Source organism: Leptodactylus fuscus, chromosome 2 (assembly GCF_031893055.1).
Source record: "Leptodactylus fuscus isolate aLepFus1 chromosome 2, aLepFus1.hap2, whole genome shotgun sequence".
NCBI lineage: Eukaryota > Metazoa > Chordata > Amphibia > Anura > Leptodactylidae > Leptodactylus > Leptodactylus fuscus.
In genome coordinates, this window is record NC_134266.1 from 282,730,712 (window position 1) to 282,758,539 (window position 27,828).

General features: G+C 45.7%; 3 protein-coding genes and 1 pseudogene across 4 annotated transcripts in view; 2 read left to right on the forward strand and 2 right to left on the reverse strand.

Annotated features, from left to right (window-relative positions):
* Positions 1-27,828, forward strand: part of LOC142196122 (uncharacterized) — a 783,446-nt pseudogene that overhangs the window by 583,355 nt on the left and 172,263 nt on the right.
* Positions 1-27,828, reverse strand: part of LOC142196229 (uncharacterized) — a 203,216-nt gene that overhangs the window by 162,657 nt on the left and 12,731 nt on the right. The window contains 3 exon segments of the mRNA XM_075266444.1: positions 3,518-4,285; positions 26,159-26,746; positions 26,831-27,275. Of these exon segments, the coding sequence (XP_075122545.1) occupies positions 3,518-4,285; positions 26,159-26,746; positions 26,831-27,275 (1,801 nt within the window).
* Positions 1-27,828, forward strand: part of RPL31 (ribosomal protein L31) — a 364,588-nt gene that overhangs the window by 90,322 nt on the left and 246,438 nt on the right. The gene's annotated exons all lie outside the window — the stretch shown is intronic.
* On the reverse strand, positions 4,329-19,537 carry LOC142196230 (gastrula zinc finger protein XlCGF66.1-like). Its single transcript, XM_075266445.1, has 4 exons — positions 19,430-19,537; positions 19,147-19,314; positions 18,872-19,063; positions 4,329-4,385 (listed from the first exon to the last, which is right to left on the reverse strand). Exons 1-4 carry the CDS (start codon positions 19,535-19,537, stop codon positions 4,329-4,331), a joined length of 525 nt encoding a protein of 174 aa, XP_075122546.1.

Consider the following 27,828-nt stretch of genomic DNA (forward strand, 5'->3'; position numbering starts at 1 on the left):
AGGAAGAAACAAGAACCCGGACAATCCTGCCAGTTATCCCTGTACGGGAGACAATGCCGCAGCAACAGTGTGTGGGCAAAGTGACCATTTTATAGCAAGACTATTGGATATGAGATGTCCCTCACTTCTCCCTAAAACCCCCCAAACTACAGGAAATAGTGACTTTGGAATAAATGCACAAAACACTTTATTTTGGATGTCAAAATGGCCACAGCTTTATTAAAAATACAGAAGTAAAAAAATGACAGCAGGAGTCGGGTGAAGCGCTAGACCATTGGGATTCCCGAATACTGTGAGATCTTCTGGCCAGACAACAATAAAGGGGCGGCAATTCCGACTTAAGGCTTCTAGTATATAGGGGTCCAATGAGTCTACAGCAGTATATATGATATATCAGCCATGTCATATGTGTGATGTAAATACATGAGGGAAGTCTGTGACTATACAGTCATGGCCAAAAGTTTTGAGAATGCTACAAATAGTAATTGTTACAAAGTCTACTGCTTCAGTTGTTCTAATGGCAATTTGCATATCCAGAATGTTATAAAGAGTGATCAGCTTAACAGCAATTACTTGCAAAGTCAATATTTGCCTGGAAAATGATTTTTATCCCCCAAAACACATTTCAACATCATTGCAGCCCTGCCTTACAAGGACCAGCTAACATCGTTTCAGTGATTTCTCCAGTAACACAGGTGTGGGTGTTGATGAGGACAGGGCTGAAGATCAATCTGTCATGATTCAGTAAGAATGACACCACTGGACACTGTAAAAGGAGGCTGGTGCTTGGCATCATTGTTTCTCTTCTGTTAACCATGGTTATCTCTAAAGAAACACGTGCAGTCATCATTGCACTGCACAAAAATGGCCTAATAGGGAAGAGTATCGCAGCTAGAAAGATTGCACCTCAGTCAACAATCTATTGTATCATCAAGAACTTCAAGGAGAGAGGTTCCATTGTTGGCAAAAAGGCTCCAGGGCGCCCAAGAAAGACCAGCAAGTTCCAGGACCGTCTCTTAAAAGTGTTTCAGCTGCAGGATCGGGCTACCAGCAGTGCAGAGCTTGCTGAGGAATGGCAGCAGGTGGGTGTGAGTGCATCTGCACGCACTGTGAGGTGGAGACTCTTGGAGCAAGGCCTGGTCTCAAGGAGGGCAGCAAAGAAGCCACTTCTCTCCAGAAAAAATATCAGGGACAGACTGATATTCTGCAGAAGGTACAGGGAGTGGACTGCTGAGGACTGGGGGAAAGTCATTTTCTCTGATGAATCCCCTTTTCGATTGTTTGGGACATCTGGAAAACAGCTTATTGGGAGAAGACGAGGTGAGCGCTACCACCAGTCTTGTCTCATGCCAACTGTAAAGCATCCTGAAACCATTCATGTGTGGGGTTGCTTCTCAGCCAAGGGAATCGGCTCTCTCACAGTCTTGCCTAAAAACACAGCCATGAATAAAGAATGGGACCAGAATGTCCTCCAAGATCAACTTCTCCCAACCGTCCAAGAGCAGTTTGGCCATCAGCAATGCCTTTTCTAGCATGATGGAGCACCTTGCCATAAAGCAAAGGGGAGAACTAAATGGCTCAGGGAACAAAACAGAGAGATTTTGGGTCCATGGCCTGGAAACTCCCCAGATCTTAATCCCATTGAGAACTTGTGGTCAATCATCAAGAGACGGGTGGACAAACAAAAACCTACAAATTCTGACAAAATGCAAGCATTGATTGTGCAAGAATGGACGGCTATCAGTCAGGATTTGGTGCAGAAGTTGATTGAGAGCTGCCAGGGAGAATTGCAGAGGTCCTGAAGAAGAAGGGTCAACACTGCAAATATTGCAACGCTGCATTAACTCCTTCTAACTGTCACTATAAGCTTTTATTACTCAGAATATGATTGCAATTATATTTCTGTATGTGATAAAAACATCTGACAAACACACAGAAACCAGAGGGAGCAGATCATGTGACAAGAGAAGATTTGTGGCATTCTCTAAACTTTTGGCCATGACTGTATATCCTGAGGTAATATAATATATACTGCAGTATTACCTCAGGATATATACAGTCACAGCGTTCCCTCATGTATTTACCTCACACACTGCAGACATGGCTGATTTATCATATATACTGCAGTATCAGCCATGTCTGCAGTGTGTGAGGTAAATACATGAGAGGACTCTGTGGCGGTATATATCCTGAGGTAATACTGCAGTATATATGATATATCAGCTATATACTGCAGTGTGTGAGGTAAATACATGAGGAGACTCTGTGGCTGTATATATCCTGAGGTAATACTGCAGTATATATGATATATCAGCTATATACTGCAGTGTGTGAGGTAAATACATGAGAGGACTCTGTGGCTGTATATATCCTGAGGTAATACTGCAGTATATACAGTATATTTGGTGATACTACACTAGTAGTGCTGTGTAATGTGGCGACACCAGTGCTGTGTGAGGTGATAGACCCCAGTATTACACTCCCTGATACAGCAGACATGTTTCCTCCAGTCCTTGTGATGAGAAAGAGGAAGACAATGGAGGAGACAGGAAGTGACATCTAATCCTAAACTCCTCCCTCCCTACAGTAACACACTAAGCTCTATATACACACATATATACTTCTAATGCTGAATATACACACATATATATATATATATATACTCCTAAAGCTGAACCAGTCTGTATAAATCTACACAACTACTGCACAAAGAACAAACTGCAGGAGTTATTGGTTCCCTCATCCCAAGGTCATGTCCCCCTTTACTGATGGCTCCGGGGTGTCTTTATACAGACAGTCTGGATAATGCTGTAAGCTTTTCTTAAGGTCATATCTTTTGCTTAAGGGAACTTTTTTGTATAGTGAAATGACAATTGACAGAATTTGGAGAAAAATTTGGGGCGCTGTATCAGTGTTCCTGGCCCGGCTGCAGCTGGAAGTGATATTTTATTTACGATATACAAGAGATCTCAAAAACACCCAAAATTATGAAAAAGATCTTAAAACTTTATTATCACAAGTAAAATAATCCATATACAGAGTCAAAACTAAATAAAACATTGTGAGCCTGTCTGAGCAAAGCAGAAGGAACCTGCATCAAGGGGGCAAATACTTTATATCATATAACTGGAGATGAGAACTTCACAAACCATCTAAACCAATATTAGGCAACAAAATTATAATTTTCAGAACTATTAATAGTTAATCTGTATTACTAGACAACCCTTTTAATATGGCTGCCCAGAGGGATATCAATGAAAACTCAAATACTGCCTAAAACACTTCTCAAATGCTGAATATATAATTTTTTTTTATAAAAATCATTATTTACCATTTAGGACATGGCACTGGCTTCTTCCTTATGGAAATCATCGAGCGAATGAGCAAAACTGATTTATGGGTAAAATATCTTATTTTATGATCTGTTTATCTAATATTTGTCTTGTGTATATTTTCAGAGATTTCTCAAGATCGAGCACCAAGCGTGAAATATTTCCCACATTCAGGACATGAAGATTACTTCTCTCCTGTGTGAGTTCTCTGATGGTTTTGAAGAGTACTTTTACGCGTAAAATATTTCCCACATTCTGAACATTTAAACGACTTCTCCCCAGTGTGAACTTTCAGATGTACTTTAAGATTGGACTTCAGACTAAAAGACCTTCCACATTTAGAGCATGTATATGGCCTCTCTCCTGTGTGAATTCTCTGATGGTTTTGAAGATGACATTTACGTGAAAAACATTTCACACATTCTGAACATTTAAACGACTTCTCCCCAGTGTGAACTTTCAGATGTACTTTAAGATTGAACCTCAGACTAAAAGACCTTCCACATTCAGAGCATGTATATGGCTTCTCTCCTGTGTGAATTCTCTGATGTTTCAGAAGAGATGTTTTTGTAGTGAAGGATTTCCCACAATCTGAACATACATGCAGGTTTTCACCTCTATGAATCTTCATGTGACTGTAACAATTAGATTTATATTTAAAACATTTCTCACATTCTGTACATTTGAATGGCTTCTCTCTTGTGTGAGTTCTCTGATGTACAATAAGAGCTGATTTGGTAGCGAAGGATTTCCCACATTCTATACATGTGAATGGCTTCTCTCCTGTGTGAGTTCTCTGATGATTAAGAAGGACAGTGTTTCTACTAAAAGATTTCCCACATTCTGTACATGTAAATGGCTTTTCACCACTGTGAGTCTTCAGGTGTCTGTTAAGGTAAGATTTTTTATTAAAATGTTTCCCACATTCTGAACATGGAAAAGTTTCCGCCGGTCTATCTCCAGGAGTTTCCATGACAATTTTTGATAAATTTTCTTCTACTTCATAACAAGGAGATGAAAACTGAGATCCATGGGGGCCGTCCATATAGTCATCTGAAAAAAAATTAATTAAATTTAAATTCATACCATGAATAATCCACCAGATTAATTGCTCAGATGCAGTGAGATCTCAGAGTACCATGGGGTTGCTAGAGAGCAGACCTGGGCAAAGCCCGGCCCCCGGGCCATATCCAGCCCTCTAACTGATTCAGACCGGCCCGCACAGCTTGACTAGGGAGGCGTGTCTAGGGGGCATGTCTAGGGGGCGTGTCTTAGTGCCGGCAGAAGATGGAGACATGTGGAGTGTGTCATAAGGTACTGAGAGATGTAAGGTGAGATGCAGGGGGAAGAGAGTGTGTGTCTATATGTGTCTGTCTGTCTGTATGTTTGTGTGTGTCTATGTGTGTGTGTATATGTCTATGTGTCTGTCTGTGTGTGTCTCAGTAACAGAGATGGAAGGGGAATGGAAGGGGAATGTTATACTAGGGCAGAGATGGCAGATGGAGGGGGGGACATGAAATAGGGCAAATAAAGGAGGATATGAAACTGAGGGAGAAATGGAGGGGGGACATGAAATTGGGGGTAGATGAAGAGGGCACAAACTGGGGGGGCATTAAACTGGGGATACCAGGAAGGGGCATTAAACCATGGAGGAAGCTGTAGGGGGACCTGCCTGCCTCTAGTTGCTCCCAGTTTAATGTCACCCTCCAGCTACCCCTACAGTTTAATGTCTGCTTCCAGCTTCCCGATTTTAATGTCCCCCACTAGCTGCCCCCAGTTTCATGTCCCCCTCCAGCTGTCAATTTATTGCCCCCCTTCAACTACCCCCACTGTTAATGTCCCCCTCCAGCTGCTCGTTTCGTGTCCCCTCTAGTTTCCACCAGTTTATACTGGGGCACCAGGAGAGGGACTTAATACTGTGGGGCAGTTGGAAGGGAACATTATAATGTGGGGGCATATAATGTACGGGTGACTGTAGGAGGATTATACTTTGTGAGGGCACATGGAAAGATGACTGGGAATGGGCGGAGTCAACGTAGAAGTGGGTGGAGCTAAATTTGCAGTGGCCTCTAGCATAGTTTCAATTTCTTATGCGGCCCCATGGGAAAATTAATTGGCCACCCCTGCTATAGAGGCTTGGCCAAATACAGAGGAAGGTTCCATATACAGTAATACAGAAGAAGTATTGCAGTACATGGTACAAAGGATCAAGTGATCTCAGTTTCAAGTCTCCTTTTGAGGCAGTAAATAAAATTTAAAAAAAAATGAAAGTTTTCAAAAATTGTGTAAAAGTATTACAGTTGAAAAAAAACAAAAAAAACTTCCCATTTAAAAAAAATATATATTTTAAGTTTTTTCCATACGCCGTCCAAAACCTTAATATGAGTTGATCGAAACATTACATGTACCCCAAAACTAAAAAACACAACTTATTGCACAAATAATAAGCCGTCATATAGAGACATCACCAGAAAAATACAAAAAATTATCCATTTTGGAAAAAGAAAATAAAATCATGAAGAAAACCTTAACGTCCATACTACGTAGCATCCGTAACGGTGAGGAGATTGTGAACTTATACACTACTAGAGGGAGGACGTGGCTTCACACGGGTATATTACATTTTATGTTTGTGTAGTGGCCCCATAAGAATTGTCCAGTTTTGCACTGATGTATTTTGTATGTTGTTTGTGTGTATGTCCATAAGCGTCATGTGATTATGTGTATCTCATTAAGGATATCAGTGAAAAACCTGTGATCAGTTGTTATGGATACCTGGAGTAAAGCTGTATCTAATCCTTCCCTGTGTAGTACTGTGTTTAGACTCAAGTATCTAATCCTCTGGTGTGTGGTACTGTGTGCAGATGTGTGTATCTAATCCTCCCCCGTGTGGTATTGTGTGAAGAGGCACATATCTAATCCTCCGGTAAGTGAAACTGTGTACAGACGTGCATATCTAATCCTCTGGCGTGTGGTACTGTGTGCAGATGTGCGTATCTAATCCTCCCCCGTGTGGTACTGTGTACTGAGACGTGTATCTAATTCTCTGGCATGTGGTACTGTGTGCAGAGGCATGTATCTAATCCTCCAAAGTGTGGTACGGTGTTCAGACGCACGTATCTAATCCTCCCGTGTGGTATTGTGTGAAGAGGCACGTATCTAATCCAACGGCGTGTGGAACTGTGTGTAGACACATACATCTAATCCTACAGCATGTGGTACTGTATGCAGATGCATGTATCTAATCCTATGGCGTGTACAACTGTGTGAAGACGCGCGTATCTAATCCTCTGGCGTGTGGAACTGTAAGCAGGCGTGCGTATCTAATCCTATGGCATGTGGTACTGTGCAGATGTGCTTATCTAATGCTCTGGTGTGTGAAACTGTGTGCAGATGCACATATCTAATCCTCCCCTGTGTGGTATTATGTGAGGAGGCGCGTATCTAATCCTACGGCGTGTGGAACTGTGTGTAGACGCACATATCTAATCCTACAGCATGTGTTACTGCGTGCAGACACGCGTATCTAATCCTCTGGTGTGTGGTACTGTGTGCAGATGCGCGTATCTAATTCTCCCCCGTGTGGTACTGTGTGCTGAGACGCGTATCTAATTTTCTGGCTTGTGGTACTGTGTGCAGAGGCATGTATCTAATCCTCCAGCGTGTGGTACCGTGTGCAGATGTGTGTATCTAATCCTCCCCCATGTGGTATTGTGTGAAGAGGCGCGTATCTAATTCTCTGGTTAGTGAAACTGTGTGCAGACGTGCATATCTAATCTTACGGCATGTGGTACTGTGTTCAGATGCACATATATAATCCTCCCCTGTGTGGTATTGTGTGAAGAAGCGCGTATCTAATCCTACGGCGTGTGGAACTGTGTGTAGACGTGCATATCTAATCCTACAGCATGTGGTACTGTATGCAGACGCCCCTATCTAATCCTATGGCATGTACAACTGTGTGAAGATGCGCGTATCTAATCCTCTGGCATGTGGAACTGTAAGCAGGTGCGCGTATCTAATCCTACGGCATGTGGTACTGTGTGTAGACGTGCATATCTAATCCTACAGCATGTGGTACTGCGTGCAGATGCGCGTATCTAATCCTCTGGCGTGTGGTACTGTGTGCAGACACGCATATCTAATCCTCCCCGTGTGGTACTGTGTGCTTAGACGCGTATCTAATTATCTGGCTTGTGGTACTGTATGCAGATGCATGTATCTAGTCCTCCAAAGTTTGGTACTGTGTGCAGACACACATATCTAATCCTCCCCTGTGTGGTATTGTGTGAAGAGGCGCGTATCTAATCCTATGGCCTGTGGAACTGTGTGTAGACGCGCGTATCTAATCCTACGGCATGTGTTACTGTGTGCAGACACGCGTATCTAATCCTCTGGTGTGTGGTACTGTGTGCAGATGCGTGTATCTAATTCTCCCCCGTGTGGTACTGTGTGCTGAGCCGCGTATCTAATTTTCTGGCTTGTGGTACTGTGTGCAGAGGCATGTATCTAATCCTCCAGCGTGTGGTACCGTGTGCAGATGTGTGTATCTAATTCTCCCCCATGTGGTAGTGTGTGAAGAGGCGCGTATCTAATTCTCCGGTTAGTGAAACTGTGTGCAGACGTGCATATCTAATCTTACGGCATGTGGTACTGTGTTCAGATGCACATATATAATCCTCCCCTGTGTGGTATTGTGTGAAGAAGCGCGTATCTAATCCTACGGCGTGTGGAATTGTGTGTAGACGTGCACATCTAATCCTACAGCATGTGGTACTGTATGCAGACGCGTGTATCTAATCGTATGGCATGTACAACTGTGTGAAGATGCGCGTATCTAATCCTCTGGCATGTGGAACTGTAAGCAGGCGCGCGTATCTAATCCTACGGCATGTGGTACTGTGTGCAGACGTGCTTATCTAATGCTCTGGTGTGTGAAACTGTGTGCAGATGCACGTATCTAATCCTCCCCTGTGTGGAATTGTGTAAAGTGGCGCGTATCTAATCCTACGGCGTGTGGAACTGTGTGTAGACGTGCATATCTAATCCTACAGCATGTGGTACTGCGTGCAGACGCGCGTATCTAATCCTCTGGCGTGTGGTACTGTGTGCAGACACACGTATCTAATCCTCCCCATTTGGTACTGTGTGCAGACGGGCATATCTAATCCTCCCCGTGTGGTACTGTGTGCTTAGACGCGTATCTAATTATCTGGCTTGTGGTACTGTATGCAGATGCATGTATCTAGTCCTCCAAAGTTTGGTACTGTGTGCAGACACACATATGTAATCCTCCCCTGTGTGGTATTGTGTGAATAGGCGCGTATCTAATCCTATGGCCTGTGGAACTGTGTGTAGACGCGCATATCTAATCCTACGGCATGTGTTACTGTGTGCAGACGCGCGTATCTAATTTTCTGGCGTGCGGTACTGTGTGCAGATGCGTGTATCTAATTCTCCCCGTGTAGTACTGTGTGCTGAGACGCGTATCTAATTCTCTGGCTTTTGGTACTGTGTGGAGAGGCATGTATCTAATCCTCTGGCGTGTGGTACTGTGTGCAGATATGTGTATCTAATCCTCCCCCGTGTGGTATTGTGTGAAGAGGCACGTATCTAATCCTCCGGTAAGTGAAACTGTGTGCAGACGTGCATATCCAATCTTACGGCATGTGGTACTGTGTGCAGACATACGTATCTAATCCTCTGGTGTGTGGTACTGTGTGCAAACAGGTGTATCTAATCCTCTGGCGTGTGGTACTGTGTGCAGATGCGCATATCTAATCCTCCCCCGTGTGGTACTGTGTGCTGAGACGTGTATCTAATTCTCTGGCTTGTGGTACTGTTGGCAGAGGCATGTATCTAAACCTCCAAAGTGTGGTGCTGTGTGCCGACACACGTATCTAATCTTCCCCTGTGTGGTATTGTGTGAAGAGGCGTGTATCTAATCCTACGGCCTGTGGAACTGTGTGTAGACACGTGTATCTAATCCTACAGCATGTGTTACTGTGTGCAGACGTGCGTATCTAACCCTACGGCATGTGGTACTGTGTGCAGACGCGTGTATCTAATCCTCTGGCGTGTGGTACTGTGTGCAGATGAACGTATCTAATTCTCCCCCGTGTGGTACTGTGTGCTGAGACGCGTATCTAATTCTCTGGCTTTTGGTACTGTGTGCAGAGGCATGTATCTAATCCTCCAGCGTGTGGTACCGTGTGCAGATGTGTGTATCTAATCCTCCCCCATGTGGTATTGTGTGAAGAGGCGCGTATCTAATTCTCCGGTTAGTGAAACTGTGTGCAGACGTGCATATCTAATCTTACGGCATGTGGTACTGTGTTCAGATGCACATATATAATCCTCCCCTGTGTGGAACTGTGTGTAGACGTGCATATCTAATCCTACAGCATGTAGTACTGTGTGCTGAGACGCGTATCTAATTCTCTGGCTTTTGGTACTGTGTGCAGAGGCATGTATCTAATCCTCCAAAGTGTGGTACTGTGTGCAGACACACGTATCTAATCCTCCCCTGTGTGGTATTGTGTGAAGAGGCGCGTATCTAATCCTACGGTGTGTGGAACTGTGTGTAGACGCGCGTATCTAATCCTCTGGAGTGTGGAACTGTGTGTAGACACGCGTATCTAATCCTACGGCATGTGGTACTGTGTGAAGACGTGCATATCTTATGCTCTGGTGTGTGGAACTATCTGCAGATGCGTGTATCCAATCCTTTGGCATGTGGTACTGTGTGCAGACGCATGTATCCAATCCCCCCGTGTGTGGTACTGTGTGCAGATGCGTGTATCTAATCCTTCAGCATGTGGAACCGTGTGCAGAGGCGCGTATCTAATCCTTCAGTGTGTGGAACTGTGTGCAGAAACACGAATTTAATCCTCTGGTGTGTGGGACTGTGTGCAGACGTGTGTATCTAATCCTCTGGCGTGTGATACTATGTGCTGATCTGTGTATCTAATCCTTTGATGCGTGTATCTCAGTTTGGATATCAGTGTTGTATTTTGCATGTGGAGTGACCGTGTGTATTGCAGTTGGAATATGAGTGAAAGTCTTGCAGGTTTGTATTGGCTGGGGGGGGGCACTGTGTTTGGAATGCTGTATCTCAGCAACGGTACATCCGAGCGAGTTGGAGTCTCATCTTAAACCTTCCCGGATATCTGAAGTATCTCTGTACCAAATTTGGTGAAGATCGGTCCAGTCGTTTGGTTCGCATTAGAGAACAAACAGACAGACAGACGGACAGACAAGAATTCATTTTTATAATATAGAGAGATAAGGCTGTGTCACAAACCTGACTGTGATTGTAACCAGTGATATCTCAGGAAATATAAAAACATAATAAAAAGGACAATTGCACATGAAAGCCAAGAATCTCTGCTCTCGTAGGACACCAAAACCAGGTTTCTATGTTTTGATATTCCTGAGATATCGCCATTTATAGTGACCCTCCCCCACCTTCTTTTCAGCCCCTACACGATGAGAAGCCAAGGAAAGAGTGAAACAATGCCGGATGTCACAGAAAGGATCCTTAGGTGGAACTTGACGGACATGTCTTTTCTCACGTGACCTAACTACATAACTCCACCTAACCTCAACTGAACTTACAATATATAAAGATACTAGCTTTTACCCACGACTTTGTCTGCGGGCCCTTCCTACATCTGTGGGTCCATGGACTCTCGGGGCCCTCCCTGCGGCCCGCTGGAACTGTTTACCCCCTCTCCCTCCTGGTGCCCGCCACCCCCTTTTCTCCCTACCCGCTTCCCCATGTGGTCACTCCTTCCTCCTACCCCGTGCCCCTTTGCCCCCCAGGAACAGGGCCCCTTCCCCCCAACCCCATGCCCCCTTCTCCCGTGTTACCTACTCCGTGCCCCCTTTTTCCCCCTACCCCATGCCCCCTTCCCCCGTCTTACCTACCCCGTGCCCCCCCCCCCCACCCTGAGGCCCACTGGAACTCTTTACCTCGTCTCCCTCCTGGCGCCTGCCACCCCCCTTTGTCCCTACCCGCTTCCCCATGTGGTCACTCCTTCCTCCTACTCCATTCCCCCTTCCCCGTGCCCCCTTTTCCCCCCCACCAGACCGTGCCGACCGTGTGTCCCCTTTCCCCCTACCAATCTGTGGCCCCATCCTCACCACACCCTGGGCTTCCTGTGCACCGATCTTCCGACTTGTAGTGTCCAGAGACGGCAGATGCTGCGGGACAGATGGCTGAAGCGGCATTCCAGAGCGTGGCGCAGACGACCCCCTGACCGGCCACGGCAGAGTACTGCGGTCCCATGTTGAGGCCACACAGGTGGGGCAGCATATTGACTTGTCGCTGCCCCAGAGTAGAGGCCCTTGTGCAGGACGCTCCGGACCTCTCAGAGACGCCATGTTGGTGTGGACGGCGGCCGGATGATAATTCCACCCACATAGAGAAGCGGCACCCAATCAGGTGAGCTGCTGAAAGGGCTGGGATGACGTCATCCCAGGTGCTACAGCGTGCCAGGTCCTGCAGCGAATTGAACCGTGAGAAGCACCGGGTACGGGAGTGAATTGTGGTGGTGTACGGGAATTCCATGTAGCCTATCGTTCAATCCGGGACCCAAGGTATGTATGTGCGCATTTTCAGACAAATCCGTTCGCCCGTGTAGGTGTGATTGAGGAACAAACATCCAAACACACATACTTTCACCTTTATAATATTAGTAGAATAATATAAAGATATAAGAGACAATACCTAACACATGAGGCACAAATAGAACCAATCAGCATAAGGCCCCGCACCCCAATGTGCAGCTCATCCATTGCCTCTTCCAGGATACCACATACTGGGGCGTAGATCAATGACAATTCACCAAACTGATCATTAACATTCTCCTAAGAAACGATTCCCCTGGAACCCTCAACAACGCAAACCGCAAATTCACAAGAAGAGAAGAATTTACATAAACTCAGTCTGTAATGTATAAGGGAAGAAGAAACCACAAGATGGATGAAAGGCTCTTACCAGTCTCTGACACTGATATGGGGATCTCCAGGCCACTCGTCCTTCTACTGTCATCACTGTCCTGTAAAGATCCAACATGAAGGACGTGAGAAGAAAGAAGGAAGAAAGAAATATAATACCTTCTATTATACATGACAGTAAAGAGTTAGCCTTAGCAGCAGCTGACTGGCATTGTGCTGTCATTTAGTCCATGATTTCCATCTACACTGCAGAACTAGACATTTATCTACACTGAAGATCAATTACCAAGTCAATGTCCGAACAGATGGAAGTTCACCACAATCTATTATGGAACCAGAAACCATTTGTAGCCACGACCGAGAACAGCCAACAATATCATCCAATAGAGCGGACACTCCACTGCTGCTGAGACGTGTAGTAGAAAGCTTCATGGCATCAATCTATAGAGGATTTACAGACATCTCAGCTTCATGTACCTGAGGATCCAGTGGGACATTCTCCTTTTCCTCTTTACATTCCTGGGAATATGGAGGACTGGGACATCTCTCTGGTGGATTTCTCAGACTGGATCCGTCTATAGGAAATATACAGTCCAACATCAGGCATCACCCTGGCACAACACCCCTCCATAGATAAGCGTCACCTATATAATAACAAACACCTCAATAAACATGGCGTCAGCCTACTAGCGAAGGAATTCAAAGACTTAGTGCTCAACAGAGCCCCCGGGCCTAAACACCAAACAAGACAAAGAACCATGGAAATAATACCCGACAACCGCCAATATCCAAGACAAAACCCCCCAAAGAGGTCACCTATCAAGAAAAAGCCAACCAGAGCAACCCAGAGCACCGACATAGAGACAATAAAGAGAATAGAGCATGCGGTCACTACAATGGCCACAACAACAATGCACATAAACCAATACCTGGCCACACTGCTACCAACCAAGAATCCAGCCCATCCTCTGCAGGACAGCTCATTACAAGGTTTACCCACTGAAGATGAAATCACTAACTATCAGTAGTTGGAACATACAAGGGCTGAACGCCTCAGCCTTTGGATCTAAACCAAAAGATCCAGACTTCATAGACAGACTAAAAAACATAGACATCCAAATCCTCCTAGAGACATGGACCCGGGCAGATGACGAGTCCCTAACACCCATGGGCTACAAGGAATTCTCTGTGCCCGCCCAGAAAAACAAAACCACCAAACATGGCCGCCACTCAGGAGGCATACTAATATGGTACAAGGAGGAGCTCAAAGAACACGTAAAAGCTGCCAAACGTGGAACTAATCACATATGGATAAAAATAAGCAGCTCCATCCTCAGCGGCCAGCAGGACATCTATCTCTGTGCAGTATATATGCCCCCACCAGGGTCCCCCTACCACGACCCCGACACTTACGAGGTCCTACAAAGGGAAGCCGCCCATTTCCAACCCAAAGGCAGAGTACTAATATGCGGAGACCTGAATGCAAGGACAGGCACAGAGTTAGACTACCTGCCCCCTGACGACAACCCACATACGCACGGTAGTGAGATCCACCACCCAGAACCCACACAGACAAGAAGAAACAGCCAAGACAGAATTGTCAACAAGAGTGGGAGACAACTGCTGAACATGTGCCGAAGCCTAGGACTGTACATAATAAACGGACGTACCACAGGCGATCCCAGAGGACGCTTCACACTAAACTCCCAAGTGGGCAACAGCGTGGTGGACTATGCCATTACAGACGCAGACCTGTCAGACATTGAAGACTTCACAATCGCCCCTGACTCCCATCTATCAGACCACAACCAGATCCTACTATGCATGAGAACCATGAACAAAACACCCGCACATGAGCCCCAACAGTCCGGCCTCTACAACCTACCAAGACATTTCACATGGGCCAACCACCAGGCCATAGAATATACCAACGCAACCAACCGACCCAAAATCAAGACACTGCTCACAAACTTCCATACAAACACCTATCAGCCAGACCAACAGGGAGTCACCAGAGCTGTGAAGGATCTCAAGTACACCCTACTGACCACAGCAGAACTGGCAGGCCTGAAACGAACCAAACCAATAAGACAAACCAACAAACAGTCCCACAAATGGTTCAACAGCAACTGCAGAGCACTACGCCATACCCTAAGAAGAGCCTCCAACCAAAAACACAGGGACCCCAACAACAAGGAGGTGAGGGAAGCCTACAACAATCTATGCAAGAAATACAAGGGCACCCTCAGAGAGAAGAAACAGAGGTACCTCTCCCACAAAATAGAGCAACTAGAGGACTCCCTCCAGGACAGCTCATTCTGGGAGACCTGGCACCACATGGGCACAAAGCCCAAGAAAAACTCTCTCCACATCCAAAATGGCAATATCTGGCTCAACTACTTCAGAGGTCTCTACAAAAACATCCCAGAAGAAGAACTAACTCCAGAACAGCAACAGATAATCACCAAACTGAGGGACATGGAGAAAGTCATCAAAGACTTCCAGAACCCTCTGGACTCGCCAATCATCATAAAAGATATACAGGAAAGAATTGTCCTGCTGAAAGGCAAAAAGGCCAGTGGCCCTGACGGCATCCTACCAGAGATGATCAAATACAGCCCTCCAGCAATACACGCGGCACTGGCAAAGCTATTCACCCTCGTGCTCAATGCTGGACACTTCCCCGAAGACTGGAACAAAGGGCTCATAACCCCCATCTACAAGAATGGGGACCAATATGACCCCAACAACTACAGAGGGATCTGCGTCAGCAGCACATAGCTAGGGAAACTGATCAACAGCATCATCAATAACAGAATCCTCACCTTCCTCACACAACACGGGGTCCTCAGCAAGAGCCAAGCAGGGTTCATGCCAAACCACCGCACCACAGACCATATCTACACCCTGCACAGCCTCATCAAGACGCATTTGATTCAGTATGGCACCCAGGCCTACTTCTAAAACTCCTAGAGAGTGGAATAGGAGGAAGAACGTACGACGTCATCAAGAGCTCCTACACCGGAAACCAGTGCAGTGTGAAGGTGAATGGGAAAAGTACAGCATACTTCCAACAGGCCTGAGGGGTCATACAAGGCTGTAGCCTGAGCCCAACGCTCTTCAACATCTATATCAATGAACTGGCTACAGCCCTGGAGGCCTCACCAACCCCAGGCCTCGCCCTGAACGACCGGGAGGTGAAGTTCCTGCTATATGCCGATGACCTCCTACTCCTGGCCCCCACTGAGAAAGACCTCCAAGAAAGCCTGTCACTGCTGGAAAAATTCAGCACCACATGGGCTCTACCCATCAACCAGAAGAAGACCAAAGTCATGGTATTTCAGAAGAAGGGCCACAATAAAGCCTCCACCACCCCACAATTCACACTGAATGGCTCCACACTGGAGAAAACCAACAGCTACACCTACCTGGGGCTGGAGCTCAGCCAATCAGGAAGCTTCAAAGCAGCAATAGAAACCCTGAAAGCAAAAGCCTGCAGAACCTTCTACGCCATCAGAAGACAACTGTACCACCTCAAACCACCGGTGAGGGTCTGGCTGAAGATATTTGACGCAGTCATCTCCCCGATCCTTCTCTATGGCAGTGAGGTTTGGGGCCCAGCCACCTACCCAGACCAGTCAAAGTGGGATTCCAGCCCAACAGAGAACTTCCACCTGGAGTTCTACAAATACCTGCTCCGTGTCCATCGCAACACCTCCAACATGGCCTGCAGGGCAGAGCTAGGCCGACTCCCCCTATGGCTCACCATACAGAAGAGGGCGCTAGCTTTCCAGGCACACATCCAGGGGAGCAAGCCTGACTCCTTCCACCACTAAGCATGGCTAAGCCACCTGAGCAAACCAGACACCCACCAACCAAACAACAGCCAACCACCAAACCAAAAACACCAACAGATGATAACCAAGGCCGAAATAAAGGCGACCACAGAGGCAAACAGAGAGCGGTACATTGAAGAATGGAGAAACGAAATAAATAACTCCAAGAAACTCACCGTGTACCAATCCCTACAAAGGGACTACACCATGGCCACCTACCTGGAGAGAATACGCCACCCCAAGCACAGACAGACCCTGAGCCGGTACAGACTGAGCGCCCACAACCTAGAGATAGAGACGGGGCGATGCAGGCAGACGTACAAGCCACGGGAGAACAGACTGTGCCAACACTGTGACCAGGGGGCCCTAGAAGACGAGACCCACTTCCTGCTACACTGCACCAAATACTCAGCTGTGAGGGCCGTCTACTACCAAAGACTCTCTGCCCACATCCCAGACTTCATATCTGCAGACGAGAAGAGGAAACTCTACATCCTACTGGGAGAAGAAGAGGCCACTGTGGAGATCGCTGCCCAATACGTGTCCATCTGTCACCAAATAAGAGGAAGATGAGACTCCACGGACTGTTATATTTATCCCAATACACCGTCCCCACACCACACCACCCCCACCTCCCCATATAGCAGTCACCAACGAAGAGGAAGATGATACTCAACGGACTGTTATATTTATCTCAATACACCCACCCCACCCCACCTCCAACCCCACCTCCCCATATAGCGGTCACCAACTAAGAGGAAGATGAGACTCCATGGACTGTTATAACCACCCCCCCCATACCCACCACTCACCCACCCGAATCCAACCCCCCCTCCCCCACTGCCCACTTTACTAGCTTTGGCAATGCCAAATACCTATTCGGACGTGCCAATAAAGCTATTTTGATTTGATTTGATTTGATTTATACACAGTGACTGAATACATTGTCTATATGTGATGAGCAGATGATGGGGGAGTCTAGGTGACCCTCATACATACCTCCCAACCGTCCCGATTTCCGCGGGACATTCACGATTTCAGTGGCCTGTCCCGCGGTCCCGGTTGGAGGGAGGTATGTCCCGATTTCAACTCAGATCTGCGGGGCAGAGATGGAGGGGGGACATGAATCTGGGGGCAGAGATGGGGGAGGGCATTAATCTGGGGGCAGAGATGGGTGGACATGAAACTGGGGGCAGATGAAGGGTGTATATGAAACTGGGGGAGAGATAGAGGGGGGGACATATAATCTACAGGTGACTGTAGGAGGATTATACTGTGTGGGGGCACATGAAAAATGAATGAGAATGGGCGGAGTCAACATAAAAGTGGGTGGAGCTAAATTTACAGTGGCGCACCGCACATTTTGTCCCTCTTTCAGTTCTTCAAATGTTGGGAGGTATGCTCATACCTGGTCTCCTCTATCAGGAAGGTCTCCTCTTACCTGCTGATGTGAGGGGCTGCTGATCCTCCATCATCACCTCCTTGTACAGTTCCTCGTGTCCTTCTAAATACTCCCACTCCTCCATGGAGAAATAGACAGTGACATCCTGACACCTTATAGGAACCTGACAACACAATGACACAGTCATCCCCAGAGCCCTCCCTTGGTGTTCTTGTATAATGTCCCAGCATTCCCAGCAGCGCTCACCTCTCCGCTCAGCAGCTCAGTGATCCTGCTGGTAAGTTCTAGGATCTTCTGCTCATGTCTCAGTGAATGAGGTGGAGGCTCGGTGATGGGGCTCGGGGTCCTGCTCCATCCTCCTGACACACGGGGTGTCACACACTCACCAGACGACTCCTTCACTACTGTGCAATCCTGTGTATGGTGAGACACTACAGGTCACTACAGACAGGGCCGCACCTCTAATGAGGCGAGGTGAGGCGGTGGCCTCAGGCAGCACTCTGAAGGGGGAGGCAATAAAAAAATTCCTTTTTTTTTTTCTAAACTAGCGCAGGAGTTCGGCTGCTCTGAAAATAACCTGAGCGGCCCTCTCCTGCTCCGGTTTAGACCTCTGCATTTCAGCGCAGATGCGTCATCATGCATCCTAAATTGAGACGCAGACGTCTCACTGCCGGGTGAAGAAGAAGTGGCGGCAGCGGAAGCAGTGGCGAGACCTGTAAGTAACAGACTTTTATTTTTCCTCTTTGTTTTATAGTAGGCCACTACATGCTGGAATATCCCCAGCAGGTAGCAGTCTATTTACCTGCCTGCACAGGGCTTCTCACTGCTGCCCCCGCTTCCCCTTCTACTTTAAGCCATAGAGGATGGCAGAGAGCAGGTTCGGGCCCAGGCCGCAATCCTACTACAGCTATTATTATACTCAGTTCTTTCCAGACCCCTGGGTATAATAATCGGAGCCCCAGGGAAGGTGAGGGAACATAATAAGCAGTGTTACTCATCTCTCCGGGATACGAAGTTAATACTAGCAGGCTTCTGGCCTACATGGTAATGTCCCAGACGTCACGTGGTCTTTGATATTACCATACAGGCCCAAAGCCCGTGCTAGTAGTAACAGCCTTTTACTGCTAGCACAGGCTTTGGGCCTGTATGGTAACAGGCTGTTACTGCTAGCACAGGTATTCAGTCCGGGTGAGAGGGACGGAGTCTTTTGATCGTCCGCCTCAGGCAGCAGAGAGGCTAGGTTCACCACTTACTACAGAGATTCTGAGAGTCCTTCACTTGTCCAGTCATTGCCCTGGTTTATTCCTAGAGATAAGAGTGATGTCATGTGAGACTCTCACCTCTCCAGTGATCAAGGAGATGATCTCCAGGGCCAGCTCTAATATCCTTGTAGACATGTGATTTCTGGCCTCGGCCATCCCTGTTGGGTCAATCTCCATCAAGGCATCCTCGTACAAATCCTTATGTCCTTCTAAATACTCCCACTCCTCCATGGAGAAATAGACAGTGACATCCTGACACCTTATAGGAACCTGACAACACAATGACACAGTCATCCCCAGAGCCCTCCCTTGGTGTTCTTGTATAATGTCCCAGCATTCCCAGCAGCGCTCACCTCTCCGCTCAGCAGCTCAGTGATCCTGCTGGTAAGTTCTAGGATCTTCTGCTCATGTCTCAGTGAATGAGGTGGAGGCTCGGTGATGGGGCTCGGGGTCCTGCTCCATCCTCCTGACACATGGGGTGTCACACACTCGACAGACGACTTCTTCACTACTGTGTAATCCTGTGTATGGTGAGACACTACAGGTCACTACAGAGAGTCTAAGAATCCTTCACCTGTCCAGTCATTGCCCTGGTTTATTCCTAGAGATAAGAGTGATGTCATGTGAGACTCTCACCTCTCCAGTGATCAAGGAGATGATCTCCAGGGCCAGCTCTAATATCCTGGTAGACATGTGGTTTCTGGCCTCGGCCATCCCTGGTGGGTCACTGATGGAGAGGACCATTGTCTTGCGAGGAAAACTTTAGCTTTGAGTCCTAAACTTGAAAGAAAACAAGAAGGACCAAGTGTAAAATCCCATCTGGAAGAACATCTCACATGTAGTATATGATCTCACTAATTCAGAAGTATAAAGGACTCCAAGTATATAACAGATTTATGTACCAGGAAAAAAGTCTGGTTCTCAGAAAGTCTTGAAATTCTGTAAAGCCAACATGAGGGCTAGTTCACACAGGCCAAGAGGGGGCGGATTATGGAGCTGAATCCATGTCATAATCTGCCCCAATAACCCGCCCCATAATCCTCACAATGGAGGTCTATGGAGACTACCAGGCTACTTTTTTTCTGTGAGCGGCAACATGGAAAGAAGAAACAAGCTGTCCATTCTTGAGGTGGACTCCGCGGCTGATTCAGCCCTGGTGTCCGCCTCACGGCAGCACCCTCCGGAATAGGCCCATCCATTTGAGCCTACTCCGGAGGGGGAAGGTGCGACTGTCGGAAAACGAGACAGTTGTGGCAGGCGCATTTTGGCCCGAGATTGACGCGGCGAGCGACACTTCCCGCATCAGCCTTGGGGCCGAAATCCGCCAATCCGCTTCTCGTGTGAACCCAACATGACATGGAGAACACAACAAAATTCCACTGAGACATTATTTATTAAATAAAAACTAGTCCAAAATGGGGAAGCCAAGAGAACTCCCCGAACAGATAACCGAACACAACACAAAATGTGAACTGAGCCTTAGGCCATGGCCTCATGTAGTGAAAACGATGATCATCAACTGGATATGTTTGTAAATCGCAGCGTGTCCATTATACAGAAACTCTGGCGTCTGCATATTGGTGGAATAGGGAGAGAACGTCCGCAGAGGAAAGCTCTGCCAATAAAACCACAATGCATTATCTCTGCAGTCTTCTCGCTATGTGTGGCCTCAGCCTTAAAAGAGGTTTCTGGAAATTTGGTTAGGTCATCAGTTGTAGATCTGTGGGGTCATCTCCCTGCTGATCCCTCTTACAGGTCATGTGACATCAAGGTCATTGGTCTGAACTGGTCCGACGCTGTACTTGGCAAGTACAGATAAATAAATCTAAAGTGGTGGAATCTGTCTATACAGAGAGCAGAGTGTGGAGCACTCACTAAATACAGAGAGAGAGCTCCAAGCGGTCAGTATATACACTGGGGCTCATTTCTCATTTGCACTTTTTATACCTCGGCATTCTTTGCACCTAATTTACTAAAAAGGCTGAATTGTGTCATAAATTTTGCACAAAATTCACCTAAACTTGTGATTCCCCTACTGTCAGATATTTGGGGTGTTTAACACTCCTCCTGTCCTGGACTGCAGTTGCCTCTTTTTTTTTTTTTGTATAACTAGATTGTAAAATGTTACCCCAGATAGGCCACGCCCACTATCCCTGACAATACAGTAAAGTGAGAAATCTGCTGTAAAATTCTTCAGAATAGGGGGCCACACGGTGGCTCAGTGGTTAGTACTGTAGCCTTGCAGCGCTGGAGTCCTGGTGTTCATATCCCGCCAAGGGCATAAAACCATCTGCATGGAGTTTGTATGTTCTCCCCGTGTTTGCATGGATTTCCATCCCATATTCCAAAGACACATACTGATAGGGAGAAATGTACATTGTGATCTCTACAGTTACCATGCTGGGAGTTGTAGTCCTGCAGGAGCGGTAAGATGGAAGTGTTCCTGCGGCTCTGTACAACCGCCATCATCTCCTGACAGCCTGCGGCTGGGGGTTGTAGTCTCTGACTAGCCGGCTACTGTAATGTGTACAGGGCACAGGTCTATCCAGTAGTGAGGTGAATGCACTGACCTGCAGGTTAATAGCGCCCCCCACTGACACCGCTCACACAGCCACAGAGTCAGAGCAGGAGGAAGAACCCAACTTCAAGGAGGAGGAACCGGTCATGTGACAGCAGGAAGGGGCGGAGCTAGCTAGTGACTGACAACTGAGCTGTGGGTGCCGGTGTCAGGTAGTCAGACTACAGATTTACTGACATTGGGCGGGACAGTCCATGCAGTGGCGATCTATATGATCTGAGCTGCAGTAGTGCAGACACAGGGATCAGAATGTAACGAAAGGCCCCAAAATAATATCTAATAGTCCAGATGTCTCCACTGCCCGGCCATTGGGCCGGTAACATGTCTGGTTAGTGGTGGTCACTATTTAGGAGCAGCATCAGCAGCAGTGCAGTAAATGGAGGAGGATGATACAGGGAGATGTGCCCGGCCTGGCAGCTGGAAAAGCGAAAATATCTCCTGATAGGGAAAGGATTCTCTGACCTTACACTGAGGAAGAAACAATAACCTGGACAATCCTGCCAGTTATCCCTGTATGGGAGACAATGCCGCAGCAACAGTGTGTGGGCAAAGTGACAATTAATAGAATTTCAAGAAACATTTGGGGTGCTCTACCAGTGTGCCTGGCCTGGCTGCAGCCGAAATAGCTGAACTATCCTACAAAAGTGATCATTGTCTCTGTGTTTTGCTCCATGTAGGGATTATTCACCATATACTGCTGCTCAAACTGACTCCAACATGTACAAATATATCACACATTGTGTACTTCACCTTATATTCATGAGTGTAAGCAATGGTTTGGCATGGTGAAGTTGGGAATAGCAAATTGTCCAGCGTGTAGGAACTGGAGGTGGCGAATGGGACTCAGCTGGTGTTGAAACTGCACCAGTGAGGTGATGGGCCATGACAGCTAATTTATTGTCCCCTGCCCATAATTGATGCCCGTGCACCTTTCCCTACATGGACATTTCATGGCCCATTCATTGCATTCAAAAACATCTTTATTCTCAGTGAGTATGATAGCACTGCAGCTACTGATGGGGCTGTCAAGAACAGAGGTGGTGTTGCTGTTGCCATCCACATTCTTATAGTTAGTAGCAGTACTTGCACAAGTGTTTCCTCCTCCCTCGTCTCTTAAATAGTTTTTCCAGTAATTTTCACACTCACTACTAAGTGATTTGCCAACAATCCTGACACAATATCTTTTTTGTTATTAAAAAAAAAAAAAAAATTCAAGAAAACTTATAATACATTAAAAGGGACACCTGGTCAGTGAATATTAGACTATAATTGTGTAAGTAATCTTATATCAAATAAGATTCTTTTCTTACATTAGTACAAAGTAGACTGTATATTGGGTGATCACAATTGCTTATATAACAGTTCTTTTTTCCCTCAGAGTTGCTATTAAACCAGCAGTATTTATTTAATGGAAAAAATGTAAACTCTTGCCCAAATAGGCCTTTAAAAAACATTGTTTACTAACAGGATTGTGTTGCCAATGAAAACTATGTTTAAAATAGTGTATATAGATGAAACTGCAGTATTGCACAAAAGACAGATGAAATTAGAATATTGAAACTGAAGGGGTGAACTGTGTCTGTTAGGAGGACAGATTTCCCCCTCACTAGGTCTATCAATTATGAATTCTATTACTAATCTGCCTGTGTAATTGCTTAATTCTCTAAGGGTAAGTTCACACGGAGATTTTGAAATCAATGGGAGTCACTCAGGAGTTTTTTCCTGGAGCCGGAAGAAGCGAGGTGCTCATTCTTCAGGCCGAGTCGCCTCGCGATTCAGCTGGAAGACACTCCCTGCTCCGGATCAGGCCCATTCATTGGGACTAATCCGGAGTGGAGTGCGCAGCTGGATGCTGATGCATTGCACTGGCTTTCAGTTGCGGGTACCTGGCTTTTGGACCAGAACCTGAACTGGCCTCCTCCTCAGATTCCGGTCCAAAACACTCCGTGTGAACTTACCCTAACTCTCTTAGACCTCTAAGTATTGCTAGAATCCCTATTGCATTCTCTGGATTGTGCTATATCCTATGTTGCAGTAAGACTGATCACTAACTAAAGGCAGATCACAGGAGTCCAAACTTTTATATACTCTATATGACTTCAGCACTGTAAGGTCTATCTACCCCTGTCTATTGTCTGAGAGGCTATCAGGTGGAGCTATAATGTCACAGACAGTGTCACACGCACGTCTCCTCTGCATTACCTTGTCAGAAACACAATGACGGCCATTTTCTCACAGTACGGCCATTTTTTGTTTGACTAAAGTGAATTGCTATTTGTTCAGATTTATGAAAAACAAACAATTAGGAATATTCAGAAGGAACCTGCCTCGATACAGATCGGTTCACCCATCTCTAGTTGTAACGTAAGGTTCTCAATGTGTGGTAATCTCTTGTAGGAATCTCATCTCTTATACTGGTGATTGGATTCTTCCACTGTATGAGGGAAACGCAATGTCTGGAGACGTCTAGTACTGAAGATTTCTCATACTTGAAGAATATTTGTTCATCCTTTCATGTATCCTCCACCACACAGAACATCAATGCAAACTAGACTATAGCAAATATAATGTAACGAGATGGAATAATTGTCCTTCAGAGAAAGTTTTTCACCAGTTTGACTTCTTATGTGTGATGTCACGTTTGATAGAATGGTAGTCGTGACTCCTTGGTTATATAGAGATGAGCGAACGGCGTTTGATTGAATTGATATCCGATTGAATATCAGGCCGCTCCAGGTATTCGTTTCCAATCAAACACCACGAGGCAAACGCACTAAAAACTCGTATCCCCTCCCACCTTCCCTGGTGGTTTTTTTGCACCAATAACTGTGCAGGGCAGATGGGACAGGAACTACAACAACGGAGGCATCGGGAAAAAAAAAAAAAAAAAATCGGAAAAAGTAATTGGCTGGCTAAATCAGGTGAGCTCCAATTTATACGAATGGTGGATTTAACATTGGGTTAATTTGAGACTGTGATCTATGTGACTGTGAGACAGGGACAGATGTACAGGCAGGGTTAGCTAGGGGTTACCTTTATTTAGGGGGGAATGTTACTCACCCAGCTCTTTGGGGCTCTATCTGGTCGGGATCCCTGTCAGCTTGCGATATGCACGAGCTGACTTTTTCCCATAGGAATGCATTGACCAGCGTTGATTGGCCGAATGTCATACAGAGTACAGCATTTGGCCAATCAACGCTGGTTCTGCCGGAGGAGGCGGAGTCTAAGATCGGTCCACAGCAGTCTCCATTGTGGTCCGAACTTAGATGTAGCAGTGTTGCTCTTAAAAGAGCTGTTTTTCACTTTTCCTGCCTAGCACAAGCTAAACTTTCTCTCTCACCCCGATCACGATTTCTCTCCCTAGCTCCCCAAACTGCATCTGAGACGAATGTGGCTGACACTATTCTTATAAATCCGAGGTCACCTGACTTCGGCAGCCAATGACTTTTTACTATTTTTTTTTTTTTTCATGCCTACGTTTTCCTGCTTCCTGTCCCATCTCCCCTGCACAGTTATTGGTGCCAAAAAAGCGCCAGGGAAGGTGGGAGGGGATACAAAATTCTTTACTGCGTTTACCGCGTAGTATTCGATTGGAATTGAATATGTCAAATACCTTAAAATTTGATTGAATATCTACTCGATTGAACGGTAGTCGCTCATCTCTAGTTAACAGTACTGATCCCTACCCCCACTCCAATCACTCCACACCGCTGCAAAATTTAGAGAGGATTTGAGAGGGGAAGGGTCCAGATAACACTATCCCAAGGAGAACCAGTGGAACCCTATTCACATACAAAGATATACTAAAGACACACAAACAACCAAAATTATGAAAAAGAGCTTCAAACTTTATTATCACAAGTTAAATAATCCATATACAGAGTAAAAACTGAGAACATGGTGAGCCTGTCTGAGCGAAGCAGAAGGAACCTGCATCAAGGGGGCAAATACTTTATATCATATAATGGTAGACCAGGATTCACATACCAACAAGACCATTAAAAAGGAACCAAAATTAGAATTTTCCGAACTATTAATAGTGGAGAGTCGGACCAGTAAGACACATTAGTAGGTACCGGTCCTGGCATGTGTCCACTCCATGGTGGCAGCTTCTAACTCTGGAAGAATAACACCATGTTAGGCTGAGGGGATATCTTTGGGAGGAAATATTTGGAAAATTCCCACTGTACAACAAAGGATGAAAAAGAATTCTTCCGAAAGTAAAAAATATCAGCATCTAGTTGAGATTCTGTCTTATAACTTCCATTTACAAGAACGCTATACTGATTAAAAGAGTTGTCGAAAAAAAAAAATGTATGTTTAGGCCAACAGGTCAGATCAATGGTTCGGGACCACTTCTCATACCCATACTATACACTACTATAGCCAGAAGTAGTTGTCTCCATGGCCCGTGTGGTGGCCGGGGCAGTCAATGCAGCTGAACGACCCTTGACGTTACTCGGCCACTACATAGGGCAAGGTGCCAGCTGCTTACAACCCAGTGGAGTGTATGGAATGGGCACTGGAAGCGGCTCTAGAGTGACAAGTATAAAAACTCAAGAACTGGAAAAAAAAAAAAATTGTATATATAACATGTAATGATTTGTTATACGAATTCTTTTTACACTATTATGACACTGGATTCTTCCTTATGGAGAAGGAGCAAAATCTGATTTCTGGGTAAAATTCTTCCTCAGCCTTACATCCAATATAGCTCTTATTCCAGAGGTTTCTCAAGACGATCTCCAAGCGGGAAATATTTCCCACGTACAGGACATGAAGATTACTTCTCTCCTGTGTGAGATCTCTGATGCCTCTTAAGATTACTTTTCCGCGTAAAAAGTTTCCCACATTCCTCACATGAAAATTCTTTAACCCCCAAGTGAATTTTCACATGTTTACGAAGATAAAAGTTAAACCTGAAATATTTCCCACATTCCGAACATTGAAACGGCTTCTCCCCACTGTGAGCCTTCAGATGTATTGCAAGATTGGATTTCAGACTGAAACACTTTCCACATTGAGGGCATTTGTATGGTTTCTCTCCAGTGTGACTTCTCTGATGTCCTTTAAGTTGTACTTTCCTTTTAAAACATTTCCCACAATCAAGACATGAGAATGGCTTCTCCCCTGTGTGAGTTCTCTGATGTATAATAAGACTGTAGTTTTGTTTAAAACACTTTCCACAATCATTGCATTTAAATTTCTTCTCTCCTGTGTGAGTTCTTTGATGGACAATAAGACTGGATTTCTGTCTATAACACTTTCCACATTTAGAGCATTTATAGGGCCTCTCTCCTGTGTGAGTTCTCTGATGTTCCGTAAGATACGATTTCTTAGTGAAGGATTTCCCACAATCTGAACATACATGCAGCCTTTCACCTTTATGAATCTTCATGTGACTGTAAAGATTAGATTTCTTTTTATAAGATTTGCCACAATCCGTACATGTGAATGGCTTCTCTCCTGTGTGAGTTCTCTGATGTTCAACAAGAGTAGACATTGTAGTAAAAGATTTCCCACATTCTGTACATGGAAATGGTTTTTCAATTTTGTGAAGGTTCTTGTGTTTGGAAAGGTAAGACTTCGTTTTAAACAGTTTCTTACATTCTGAGCATTCATATCTGACACCTCTGTGAATCTTCAGGTGTCTGGTAAGATAAGATTTCATTTTAAACTGTTTCCCACATTGTGTACATACATACGGCCTGGAACCTCTATGAATCTTCATGTGTCTGGTAAGATTAGATCTCTTTTTAAAATGCTTCCCACATTCTGAACATGCTAAAATTTCCGCCGTTTTATCTCCAGAAGTTTCTACGGCCACTTGTGACCGATTTTCTTTTACTTCGTAGCAAGGAGATAACAACTGAGATCCATGGGGGGCGCTCATACGGTCTTCATCTGAAAAAAAAAATAATTTTTTAGTTAACACCATGAATAATCCACTAGATTAATCCCTCAGATGCCGTGAGATCTTATGGTGCCAAGGGGTTGGTATAGAGACTAGGAAGCCAATCAATAGACTTAGTTGCTATGCTAAATGAACGTTTGCAAAATATGTGCCCAAAATAATTTAAAAACGGGGGGGGGGGGTGGAACAAAAAAAACACCTTGAACGCAGAAAATCTCCTCTCATAGGACACCAAAACCAGGTTTCTATGTTTTGATATTCCTGAGATATCGCCATTTATAGTTGTAACACTCAGGAGGGCCAGGGCTGGTATATCAAATGTGGCCGGCTTTCAGGGGGTCCCTGGGTCCCAAATGTGCACAAAATCTCCTTTTTGATGTCTCCGACTACCCACCCCCACGTGATATCTGACAATGACAACAGACAACCAGGTCTCGGGGGTAGTCGTTGCTCTTTTACTAGCAGGACAAGGTAATACAAATGTACATATGGAGTAATTCTTCACATACAATACAGCGATCTTTGTAGGTAGTGTCCAATTAA